The sequence below is a fragment of the Monodon monoceros genome, unplaced genomic scaffold (genome assembly GCF_005190385.1).
Source record: "Monodon monoceros isolate NGI ecotype Baffin Bay Population unplaced genomic scaffold, NGI_Narwhal_1 Super_Scaffold_9, whole genome shotgun sequence".
NCBI lineage: Eukaryota > Metazoa > Chordata > Mammalia > Artiodactyla > Monodontidae > Monodon > Monodon monoceros.
Window position 1 is genome coordinate 18,689,078 of NW_021703786.1, and position 13,126 is coordinate 18,702,203.

Sequence of the window (13,126 nt, forward strand, 5' to 3'; positions counted from 1 at the left end):
CAGTATAACAGGGTAAAGTGGGGCTAGAAAAGTCAGAGACTTAAAAATTACAATAAAAAATACAGTGGTTGGGCTTCCCTTGTGGCGCAGTGGTTGAGAGTCTGCCTGCCGATACAGGGGACACGGATTTGTGCCCCGGTCCGGAAAGATCCCACATGCCGCGGAGCGGCTGGGCCCGTGAGCCATGGCCACTGAACCTGCGCGTCTGGAGCCTGTGGTCCACAACGGGAGAGGCCACAACAGTGAGAGGCCCACGTACCGCAAAAAAAAAAAAAAAAAAATACCGTGGTTATAGGTGATCTCCTTGAGAAGTAGCATTTGAGCAATTTGAAAAACATATTCAAGTTGTGCAAATATAAGTGGGCATGGCAGACACTCTACTCTCTGTGGAGTTGGGAGAGGGGACACTTTTTTTTGTTTTTTGTTTTTTTTTGGTTTTTTTTGCGGTACGCGGGCTTCTCATTGTTGTGGCCTCTCCCGTTGCAGAGCACAGGCTCCGGACACACAGGCTCCGCGGCATGTGGGATCTTCCCGGACCGGGGCACGAACCCGTGTCCCCTGCATCGGCAGGCGGACTCTCAACCACTGCGCCACCAGGGAAGCCCGGGACACTTTTTTTTTAAATGGAGAAATTCTCATAAGCCTCTCCTCCCTCCTCTCAACATTTACCCACCTACCTCAAAACTCTGAGGATGTTATAATTTCATGAGAAAGTAGACCAATGAATAAGTTTACCACAAAGGATAGAGTAAAGGCTCTTTCATTAAAAAAAAATGTTTTATATAGAAATTCAGAAGAAATTTTCAGAGTTTTTCAAATCCATAGTAAAATAGAATATATAAAAGTATAGCACTTATAAAAAAAAAAAGCCACAAAGAAACATTTTGTGTACAGATCTTCAGGAAAAAATACCCCCCCCCAACAAAGATGAGATAGTAGATTCACACATATATTCAAAGCCAGACAATAACATTTTATATCTGGTGCATTAAAATTGAAAGTCTAGTCTATTTTTAGATTGAAGGTGGTGAAAGCACCAACAAGAATTGTGATGGTGGTGAGACTTGGGGCTACTTTATCTGGGAGATGAACTAAATGAAGATAGTTACAAAGAATGCATTTAAGGAAATACATTTTGAACCACTGCCATAGCAACAGAGTTCCTAGCTTCTCATGCATGAGCTACTTACTGTTTCTCTCTGAACATAAAAACACTACAAGGCACACTCCGGGACCAACGCCACTCTCTTGAATAATTAAGAGTAGAGTTCCTAGAAAGACTCAAAGGAAGGCCCTTTGACCCCCTGTAGGCCTGAGGAAGGGAGGGAGAACGAAGAAGGGACTTTAACACTAGGTTAGCTGGGTAGCTAGCACTCTGGGAGTGCTAGTTCCTAAGCACTAGCTCTCTCCTGGAACCCAGGCCTATGCCTAGCCTCTCATGTGTGTCTGTGTATTTGCCCGTTTAAAACCCTGCCTGATGTGTTGTTTTTCACAGGCTTTTTCCAGTTAAAACTCAAATTTTCATCTCACTTTCCTTCCTTTATGCCAGGTTATTTCTCAGCTCGGTGCTCACTTCTTATAGGGAGTCAGCTCAGAGCAGCTCCACCTGCCCAGTTACTCCAAATGCCTTGTCTTGTTGATAACAATCATGTTGTTATAAAGCACCTGTCTCTGCCACAAAATTGGGCTTTCTGTGGATCAAGGTGCAGTTCCTGAAGTATATATAGACGTCTCTCTCTATAAACCAGAAAGTGATTAAATAGGGCTTCGTGATCTGACACCAGTGCTATAAGAAACATGTCTGAGTGGTTTTTTTATAAGCTTTCTAAAATGATGGGGTTACCTATTTCCAATCTGCCCCATGACACTCAGCTTCCTGTGGGTGCCCCATAGCATTTGCTTACTGTGGGTACTCAGATGACGATGCTTACTGACTGTCTTGGGCCCTCTGAATGGTAAGTTAGTTGTAAGCAGGGACTAGAAGCAAGGCTCTAAGATTTCCCACAGAGTGACTCGGCAAATATATGCTGAGCAAAGATCATAAAATGTTGGAGCTGGGTCCATACTTTTCAGAAAGAGATAAAGGCTTAGGGAGGGAAGAATTTTGCTTAAGGTAACACTTTGGCCAATATTACAAACCTTTTTCTGATGTGTTTTGTTCCAGATTTAGCAGGTCCTCAGAGGCACAAGAATCGGCTATGAGGGAAGGGGAGCTGTGAGAAGAATGGCTCCCGTGCTGCTCTAACACAGCTTCCAGTTCGGCCATTTCCTGCTGGATCTTTAGCAGGTTATCTTGCATGGTATCCCTCTGCTGCAGACACGAGAAACGACACCAAGAAAGTTATACTCTTTTAGAAACTTGCCAGAAATCAAGAATATGTTACACCAATTAATTTTACCGTGGGACTTGAAATCACTTTGTATGGAATTATAAGTTCTGCCTGAGCACCTTTTTAAAAATTTATTTATTTATTTATTTATTTATCTATGGCTGCGTTGGGTCTTCGTTGCTGCATGTGGTCTTTCTTTAGTTGTGTTGAGCAGGGGCTACTCTTCCTTGTGGTGAGCGGGCTTCTCATTGCAGAGCACGGGCTCTAAGCACGCGGGCTTCAGTAGTTGTGGCACGTGGGCTCAGTAGTTGTGGCACACGGGCTCTGGAACCCAGGCTCAGTCATTGTGGTGCATGGGCTTAGTTGCTCTGTGGTATGTGGGATCTTCCTGGACCATGGCTCAAACCCATGTCCCCTGCATTGGCAGGCAGATTCTTAACCACTGCGCCACCAGGGAAGCCCTGAGCACCTGTTAATCTGACCATATTCATGCAGTTAATGCCCATGAAATTATTTCAGAAAGATGTTAGAAGGGGAGAAAAAATTCCTCAAACTCTCCCAACTAGGCTTGTTTTATTGTGATGTCCTTTTGAAGTTGGTCATTTTCTTTTAAAGCTAGGGAGTGAAAAAATAAGGTACTTAAAACACTTTTGGTATTTAAAATTAGCATGATTCTGTTAACATCTTCCATAGGCTGCATTTCAAAAATTTGGTATTGTGACACTCATAAGAGATTTGGGTTAGTCCATATAAAAATGTCTAATCTCTGGCTTGTGAGGTCACTTCCTTTTCTGGGATTCTTTGAACATTTAGTTTCTAACAGAACAAGCAAAGAGCTAATTCATTAATGTATCTATTTATTCATTCAACAACTATTTGTTGACCACCTATTATGTGTTAGGCACTGGGGATACAGCCCTAGAATGGTGCTGCCATTCTAGATGGGGACGGGGTACCTAGAGATCGCTGCAGAGAAGAACCGGCTATATGGAAGGATCCAGCAGAAGGAGCCCTCAGAAAGCCTGTAAGGCCAGTTATTGTTTTCAATTCAAGATAATGGGCTCCTCTTGCTTATGAGGCTCCTGATGTTTATTTCTCCATATGAAGAAGAAATCTGCTAAGTCTAAGGTTTTTGATAAGCGAAGTACTTCGTAAGTAAGGAGCTCTCCAAAATATACATTTCTTCATTACTTTTAGAAGGAGCATGTATGGTTGCCAGCAAACCCTGGGGAAACAGATTGTTTCACCCTGTTTCTTCTGATCCTCGCAAATGACTTTGCCCTCTACTAAAAACAAGCCATCTACTTTCTTCTGCTACACTGAGTTCACAGTTTTTAGGAGGTTTTTATGACTGGGAAATGCATTCCCTGCTCCACTAAGGCTTCCACTACTACCCTGAGACTGCTTTGTTGCCAATGTCCACAGCAGCACCATTGCCACCACGTGGTGTCTTGTGAGTAGTTCCATCACTGATCAAATCCTAGCCAAGGGCTCACCTCAGTAAATCTGGAATGAAACCAGGATACCTGATAAGCTTCAAGGAGCTCTATCAGTCACTACTGCCACAACCATCACATCTAACTTCTGTGGCCATTAAATAGGTTAGAAAATTGGAAAAGTAATGGGAGAATTATAGGTACATAACTTTCCTTTGGGTTTTCCCAAAGCAGTTACTTTATAACTTGGACAAATTCCCCTGCAGGCAATTGGCCTGATACATTTGGGAGACTAAACCCAAATTGGTTACCAAGTTTTCTTGATTCTAATTCTTGTGTTTCTTGAATTAGTCCTACTTTTCTTTTCTATTCCCACTGTGCTACTCTGATATCTACTTTTAATACAGCTAAAGTTCCCTAAAAGCCATGTTTATCATGTCTCTTTTTTCCATTAGGAGCTTAGTTGTATACAACTGCTCATATAAAAAGTTAACACTTTCTGAATACTGTATAATTATTACTCGTTATTGATCTCATGATAAATTCCAAATTCCTAAGCACAGCATTCAAAAGGGCCTTCACGGGCTTTGCTGGTGGCGCACTGGTTAAGAATCCGCCTGCCAATGCAGGGGACATGGGTTCGAGCCCTGGTCCGGGAAGATCCCACATGCCGCGGAGCAAGTAAGCCCGTGTGCCACAACTACTGAGCCTGCACTCTAGAGCCCATGAGCCACAACTACTGAAGCCTGCGTGCCAGAACTACTGAAGCCTGCACACCTAGAGCCTGTGCTCTGCAATAAGAGAAGCCACCGCAATGAGAAGCCCACGCACCACAACGAAGAGTAGCCCCCGCTCGCCGCAACTAGAGAAAGCCCGCGTGCAGCAACGAAGACCCAACTCAGCCCAAAATCAATCAATCAATCAATCAATCAAAAGGGCCTCCACACTCTGATCTTATCTCTTATTTCTCCCCAAAACCACCACATATGCCCCGTTTTCCAGTCACATGGGACAACTTTGTGTTTCCTGGGCATGATTTCACACCTCTGTGCCTCTGCCTTGATTTACTGCCTCTCTTCTCTTTCCACCTGGAAAAAATTCTCATCTTTTAAGGTCCAGCTTGAATATCTCCTTCAGAAGTCCCCACCAATAATACATCTCCTGTCAGGAACAGATGACCCCTCAGTGCTTCATTTATACTGCTAGTGCATTAGTATACCGAAGTGGAATGTTCCTCCCAGATGGATGGAATCCTTCCTTAATCATTTCTGTATCCCTAACACCCAGCAGGCAGTAAGCATTTAGTAAATGTTTAATGCAGAAATGAATTAATGAATAAATATAGTTAATCAGTCTTTGATAAAGCACAGATACTAATGATACCAAATTAGGATTTATCTCCTATATATGTCTCCCCAGTTCTGTGTAAACAGACCTTGGGAAAAGATCCCACTTCAATCATTCTGCCTGTTGGAGCTACTCTAGATTTAAGTTAGCCCTGAAATCTGACTTTGGCTCTGTTTTGGGTAGATGCTTGATAAAAACAGGTTATAAAATGAATCTTGAACAAATAGACATACATCTCTGGGAACAAGATCAGAAATATAGAAAACAAGGAGGTAGTTTATTGAATGTCAAATATCATACAATATGGCTAAGGCAGATGGAATCAGAAACCGAACACTACAACTCTAAAACACAAGGGATAAAAAGGTGAAAGTCACGTTGACAGAGCCCCAAATCCACACTGAGAAAGGATCATAGTAATTGCAAACAGAGAAAAGGCCTCCTAGGGAATTCCCTGGCGGTCTAGTGGTTAGGACTCTGCACTTCCGCTGCAGGAGGCACAGGTTCGATCCCTGGCTGGGGAACTAAGATCCTGCAAGCTGTGCAGCACAGCCAAAAAAGAAAAAAAAAGAAAATGACTCCAAAATCTTTTCATTAATTTAGTCACCATGGCAATCCTGCAGAAGTGGAGAATACAGGTGACAATTCAGGCACAGAACAGGCAGTGGTCTCAGAGGTTTCTTCCTGACTCCAGCAGGCTTCAGTCCTGAAGGGATTTGCTCTGTGTTGAAAACAGGCAGTAGAAGACAAGCCCTCTATCTATAGTCCTCATAGCAATGCCAAGACTCAGAATTTTAGAACTGGATACTACCCACTGTTGGCAAAGGTATAGGAAAATGGGAGCTACCAAGTACCACAGGGGCTGGAAGAGCACAGCTTGGTTCAGTCTTTCTAAAGGACAATTTAATAACATGTATCAAACAGAAAAATTCCAGTCCTAGGAATTTATACTAAGGAAGTCATTGGGGATGTGGGCAAATATTTAGTTATCAAGATAATACTACAGGGACTTCCCTAGTGGCGCAGTGGATAAGACTCTGCACTTCCAATGCAGGGGGCCTGGGTTCGATCCCTGGTCAGGGAACTAGATCCCACATGCATGCCACAAATAAGAGTTCGCACGCCACAAATAAGAGTTCGCACGCCACAACTAAGGAGCCCGTGTGCTGCAACTAAGGAGCCGGCAAGCTGCAACTAAGGAGCCCGCCTGCTGCAACTAAGACCTGGTGCAACCAAATAAATAAATTTTTTTTAAGATAATAATACAGTGCTGTACATGATAGCAAACTGTGTCTCTTGCCCTGAAACCCTCATATTCAGCAATAGGTTGAATAAATCATGGTGTACACAAGGAAAGAATACTATATAGTAGTTAAAAATAAATTCATTGAAGAAAATTTAGTGACATAGTAAAAACAATGTAAGTATGTAGAGTACCATCTGAATGTTTTTTAAAGATAAGGTATACACACACACACACACACACACACACACACACACCCCTGTGTACAATAGGAAGAAGAAAGAATATATACCAATAAGTTAATAGTAATGATTTTTAATGCATAGAATTTAATTTTAAAAATAATTAATACAAGTTCATGGTATAAAATTCAAGGCACAAAAGGATATTCAGAGAAAAGTAAGGCTTCCTCCTTCTCCTTCTCCCAATCATCTATTTCCCCACCTGAAGGCAACAACTATTACCTATCTTTTGTATATCATACCGGAGATAAATGTTAATATTTACCAAACCAATCTCTCTCTTTTTTTTTTTTAAGTTTTGGTTGTGTTGGGTCTTAGTTGGGGCATGCAGGATCTTTCATTGTGGCAAGTGGGCTCTCTAGCTGTGGTGCGCAAGCTCAGTAGTAGCGGCGCTCAGGCTTAGTTGCTCTGCGGCATGTGGGATCTTAGTTCCCCAACAGGGATGGAACCTGTGCCCCTGCAGTGGAAGCACGGAGTCTTAACCGCTGGACTGTCAGGGATGATTTTTATTTATCTGTATTTTCTAAGTTTTTTATGATGCACATATACAATATTATAAGACTATCGGTTTTTCTCAGTTTTATCTAATCTGGAATTTCAGGAAGTTCAGAAAAAAATGTCACTTTTTGCTAGCAGCTGAAGGTGTATTTAAGGTTTAGGTGAGAAAAAGAAGTCATGGCAGGATGATTCAAGGTGGTCCAGGTATCTCCATTTTAAGAATGTACATACTATAGTTCAGAGATGATAAGTAAATTGCCTAGAGTAACACAGCCAGGTACAGAACTCTCACCATTACCACCAGCAACCACTGTGTCCATATTCTAAAAAAATAAGTTGAGGGTCTTCCCTGGTGGTCCAGTGGTTAAGACTCTGCGCTCCCAATGCAGGGGGCCCGGGTTCGATCCCTGGTCAGGGAACTAGATCCCGCATGCTGCAACTAAAAAATCCCACATGGCACAACTAAAGACCTGGCGCAACGGAAGGAAGGAAGGGAGGAAGGAAGGAAGGAAGGGAGAAAAAAAAGCTGAATGAGCCTGAAGTTTTGAATGTGAGAACTTAGAAAATTCTGGTGCCACTCCTACAACATAAAAATTAGGAGACAGAGCCAGGTTCTGTGAGGAATATAATGTTAATTTTTAGATGCTGTGGTAGAGAATGCTTTTTCTAGGAGACTATTCTGCCTGGAGTACTGAAATATTCATGTTACCAAATGTTGTAGATGTGACAAAGCTGTTACCCCCCTCACAAGTCACCAAAATATTGGATATTGACCACTAGGAGCAAGAAGTAACACTGTGTACTTTTTAAAGAAAAAAGATGACTTACAGGCACTGAAGAACAAATAACTATACGATTTAAAAAGAAAAAACAAAAAGAAGTATCCACCAAACAGTGAAAGGCTAGACAGTGTCTAACAGGAAGAGAACTCTGTAGGTGTCAATTTGGTACTGAGAAGAAACACACCCCTTTCATATATGTTTTTGTGCTTTCATATATGTTTTTGCTATAGGGCAAATGGGTTTTGAAGGTTTCGCTTATTCATTAAATTCAGTATTTAGTGTTCTGCAGTGAGCACGTTGGTACGTACATGTGTGTGTATGAAATAGGAGGTAATGTGTTCCATCTCGGTGCTTACAATCCAATTGGAGGAGACAAGGTCCCACACACAACTGTTATACCATTAATTCTAAGAGGTGATATAAGCAAATGTAAGAATGCGGGATGCAAAGCACTGAGAACACCACACACACATCCCCATGTGCTTTTACCTGAGTGGTTAAGATATCGCTCTGAGAGGACAGCCCCAAACAGTCTTCAGAGAGGCTTGTTTCACTCTCATACTCGGATGCTGCTTCACCTTAAATGATAATAAAAATAGAGATTCAGATGTAAAAACAGACAGCCAATACTCCAACTTGCAGTACCCGTTTCTTCTCACTGACAGGACAAACTTCACTTTCATGTCACACAAAATGTTTACACTCTTTGTTTAGGGACACCGGATTTCCTCTTAGGAGTCGTAAGGATGAAAACCAGAAGCAAGTCCACCAATAATTAGGGCATTAAATCTCATTCAAATAGAAAAGATGTTCTAGCTGAGTAAAGGACTTTTGAGGAAAAGCACCTTGGGAGGAACATGTTTAAAGTTTAAGAAGCAGTTACTTTCATTGTACTTGGAAACTCGTAAAATGTGCTCCCCCAAAGGCATAAACATTTAGTTCATTTCTATAAAATAGACGGGGGCAAACACAAAAACCTGGTTCCAATACCTAAGTCTGAATCCACACTCTGCTCGTCTTGGCGATTATCCTCTTCCCAGCCAGCTTCCCTTTCATCATCATCTGAAACCAATTCCTTGTCACTCAGAACTTCCTGGTTTTCAGACTGATGCCCCACTTGTTTGGAAAGAGGATCAAACATCAAGAAAGGATCCTGGGTGTTTGTATTAGCGGTCAAGTCTTCCACTGCACTGCACCGTGAAGAAAATAAGCTATCAGAACATCTCGCTTCCTCATGAAGGTGATGTTCCTGGGATGCCTTTGCCGATGTTACGTGGTCACTGCAGTCATTTAAACTATTCTTCAATGATATTAGATTCTCCTCTGTTTCCTTAGATAGACCCTCTGTGGCAACAGCATTACGTCTGGTAGATGGAGACAGTGTATTGGTTACTTTACCAAATAAGTGTTGGAAGCAGGGAAGCTCTTCATCCTCACTAGAAACATTCTCTTCTGAGGACTCAGCCCCTCTTTCGTGACCCTGAACCAAAGATGTATGATGGGCTAAAGGGCCAGGGCTCCTTCTGAATTCTCCTTTTTGGACACTTTTGCTAAAAACAGCAGATCTTTCCTTAATGTCACTTTCAGCAAAGTTGCTACTTTCCTTTATTTTGTCATCATTTAACAACCCATCAGGTGTCTCAGAACAAACCTGAGAAGCGTGGCTTCTTCCCATAGGTTGTTCTAGGTTATCTGAATTTAGACATGGGGAGAAATCTTCATTAACAGCCTGAAGTGTGCCTTCATTTTCTCCTTGCCTTTTTATTTCAGGAAGTTGACAGTTACTTACAGGAAGACTTTGCTTATAGACTTCGGGTTGCATAAGACCTAATCTGAGCAAAGCACTTAATTTAGGTCCTCTGTTTCTATCTAGTTTTGCTTGAATGTTTTCACCACTGGAACCTACTTCATTAATACTAGAGCCTACTTCATTAGTACTGGAACCTACTTCATTAATACTGCTTGAGCTGACTTCTTTAAAAGTGCTTTCTCGACTGTTATTTTGGCTAATTGTGCGCACTGTACTTTGAACGATGCTCTCGTTTTCCACTGCTCTTTCAGGTGACATTACAGGTTCCTCAAACTTTTCCTCTGACAGGTTTTTCTTACATATAGTTTTAACAGATGACCTGATGGGAGAAAGTGATGGTATAAGATATGGGCTGTGTGAAATCCCATGTTTATTTGCAATAATGAGCTCAGTTTTGTTGCCTCTGAACTGTGATGACTGACAAAGCCTAGTTACTCTTTCTGGGCTACGTTTGGCATGATCGCTTGGCTTCTTATCTTTTTGACCAGCGACAGGGAAGTCCACAGTTGTATTAATTGCCCGCACATGCTTGATTTTAGACTCACTCTTTCCCTGATTTTCTTCTTTTTGTCTGCATTCAAGAGGGACTCTTGGACTTTGTTCCCTTAAGGACCCAGAGTGGGCACAGACTGTTGCACATTCCTTTTCTGGATTTTCTGGATTTGAAAACAGAGCAAACGTCTGACGCTTTGAAACCTTGAACATATTCTGCAAATACTGTGTATCAAGTTCACTCTCTTCCATTTCTATGCTCGCCTTCTGAATGTGGTTAACGTCATGTCCCAGTGGATCCTGAAAGTCCTCTGTGTCGTTTCTAATATCTTTAGAACAACCAGGGATAAGTTCCTTGGGGCTTTCAATTGCTGCACACAGACTCACATGTTGATTTGGTGCTGTCTTTGCCTTCCCTAGGGTGTCAGCTTCCAGTAATGAAATACTATCCTGAGTGCCATAATCAGTATCAGGTACCAAGGAAATACTGGTACTCTCTACACATCTTTCAATTTGCAAACCTTTTCCTCCACTTAATGTCAGATCTTTGGGGTCTTTGGTATTATTCAACACTTGAATTGTTCCTAGGCTCTCCTCTCTTTGAAGGCTAGGATTAACAAACTCTTGAAGTTTATTAGAACTGGAACAGTGAGTAAAAAAAACAGGTATGTTTGTCAAATTTAGTTCTGGGTAAGTGTCACTGGCAAGTCTCTTAGTTATTTGTTCGTGTGGCTTGTCACTCTTCTTGGCTCCAGTTGTAGGTTCTTTATCTCCCATGAATTGAAGCTTTTTGCCGTGCCTGACTGGCATTTGGCTGGAATGTTTTTTCTTCATCTCTTCACTGCTAGAACAACTATCAATTTGTAGTTCAGTATGATTAGGTGGGCTTGGGTTTCTACTGACTACTAGTTCAAGTGCATGAATGTTCCTGGTAGAGGACTTCCTCCTCAGCCTATTTTTAGGTGCTTTTGAACTATGGATATTCAATTCTAGTTCCATATTGCTTATACTGCTGCTTATAGGTTCAGCCTTAGTTCTGAACGCAGATTCTTTTTCCAATGATTCTGTTCGGTTAGCATTTTTCTCTTTCTGAACATAACCACCTTTCATTTCAGTCTCATGACCATTACTAGTAATATTCATCCCATGACCATTCTGCTCTGTTTGGTCAGTTCCCTCAATTATGTTTTCTGGAGTCTTTGGAAGAACTGCCAAATCGACTTTCTTGATAAAATCCTCAGGATGAAGGCCTGATGTACTTCTCCTTTTACGCTTTAGTTTTTTTGTGAGGGGGCGCTCTTGTGTTATCTGAGGTTCTACAGTAGATGCTCCTATAATTAGATCTTCAGCTATGCGGCTCAAGTTAGGGAGGCTTGCCTTCCTCTGATAGGTTTTCCCAAATATTTTATCTTCAATATTACTCTCTACTGGTTTGGCGTGGACTCTTTCACGTATTAAAGCACCGTGAGGATCACTGGCCATTAAGTCTATTTTCTCTGAAGAACCCAAATATCCATCAACTTCCTTTGGAACTTCCACTGCACGAGCTACTTCAGTGTTTGATTCAAATCCCCCATCACGTGAGTCGTAAGAAGTTAACATTTCATCACTTCTGGAAAACCATTCATTAACTTTCTGTATGCTACTATTCTGTGTTATCCAAGGAAACTCTTGGGAATCTCTAGGACTGTCAGAGGACGCAGGTTTCTGCTTATTCAGTTCTTTTCTCCCATATAGGGGATCAGCATTCAGAACTACCTTTTTCTCTGTACTGGGAGTCTGCCTATCATTACATGTGTCCTTACTTTCAGCCCATCTGCTCTGTTGGCTCTTTCCTAAGACAAGCTGTTTGCTTTTATTACAGAATTCAGCCTTTTCTACATTCATTTTGTCTTTAGTGAGTAATAAACTGCTGTTTTCATGCTGTAATGAGCTGGCATGAGTATCTGTGCCACATGGCTCCACATGCAAGTTTGAAACAAAAATACCCTGATACTTTTCTGGATGCTTCTCAGTTTCATGCTTCTCAGTGGTGGTCAAACCTTTGTTACTGAATTGATGATGTTCAGCCTTTGTTATGTCCTTCTCAGAAAACTCACAAGCAGCTGGAAAAAAACAAGCAAACAAGGTGCTTAAAAACTGAATTATTATGAAAAAAATAGGTACTTAATACAACTTGGTTGAGGGGGAATGAAGGAACTGGCTATTCTTAGAGAAACCTCAACTATCAAGTGTACTGAAGATGTAGCTCATACTCTTCTGCTCAATTCCTATGTATCTAGACTCTCATTATTTCCACTCAAAATAATTAGAGTTTTAATTTCAGAATTCTCCCTACTGATAAATCATACCTCCTATTTCACTAAACTCTAACAGTGAATTAAAAGCACAGTTTGAGACTCACAGACATGGAGAACAGACATGTGGTTGCTAAGGGGGAGGGAAGGTGGGGGAGAGATGAAGGGGGAGTTTGGGGTTAGCAGATGCAAACTAGTATATGTAGAGTGGATAAATAATACGATCCTACTGTATAGCACAGGGAACTATATTCAATATCCTGTGATAAACGATAATGCAAAATAATATTACAAAACATGTATATATGTGTAAAACTGAATCATTTTGCTGTACAGCAGAAATTAACACAATATTGTAAATCAACTCTACTTCAATCAAAAAAAAAATGCACAGTTTGGGCATCAGACATATAGTGCTTCTGTTCTATCTTCAGACTCATACTCCCTCTATCTAAATACCAGTATGCAAAGTATGAAATAAAAACACAGCAGTTAAAAGTAAAGGCAGGGCTTCCCTGGTGGCGCAGTGGTTGAGGGTCCGCCTGCCGATGCAGGGGACACGGGTTCATGCCCCGGTCCGGGAAGATCCCACATGCCGCGGAGCGGCTGGGCCTGTGAGCCATGGCCGCTGAGCCTGCGCGTCCGGAGC

General features: G+C 41.7%; 1 protein-coding gene across 10 annotated transcripts in view; it reads right to left on the reverse strand.

Moving 5' to 3' along the window:
* The window catches only part of BRCA1 (BRCA1 DNA repair associated), a 63,412-nt gene that overhangs the window by 25,236 nt on the left and 25,050 nt on the right, over positions 1-13,126 (reverse strand). For 6 of the 10 annotated variants that reach the window (XM_029212509.1, XM_029212508.1, XM_029212510.1 and 3 more), the window contains 3 exons: positions 8,869-12,285; positions 8,368-8,456; positions 2,140-2,311 (listed from right to left, as the gene is read on the reverse strand). In XM_029212509.1, the coding sequence (XP_029068342.1) occupies positions 2,140-2,311; positions 8,368-8,456; positions 8,869-12,285 (3,678 nt within the window). The remainder of the gene's footprint in view (positions 1-2,139; positions 2,312-8,367; positions 8,457-8,868; positions 12,286-13,126) is intronic. The other 4 variants (XM_029212514.1, XM_029212512.1, XM_029212513.1 and 1 more) reach the window with 1 other exon arrangement.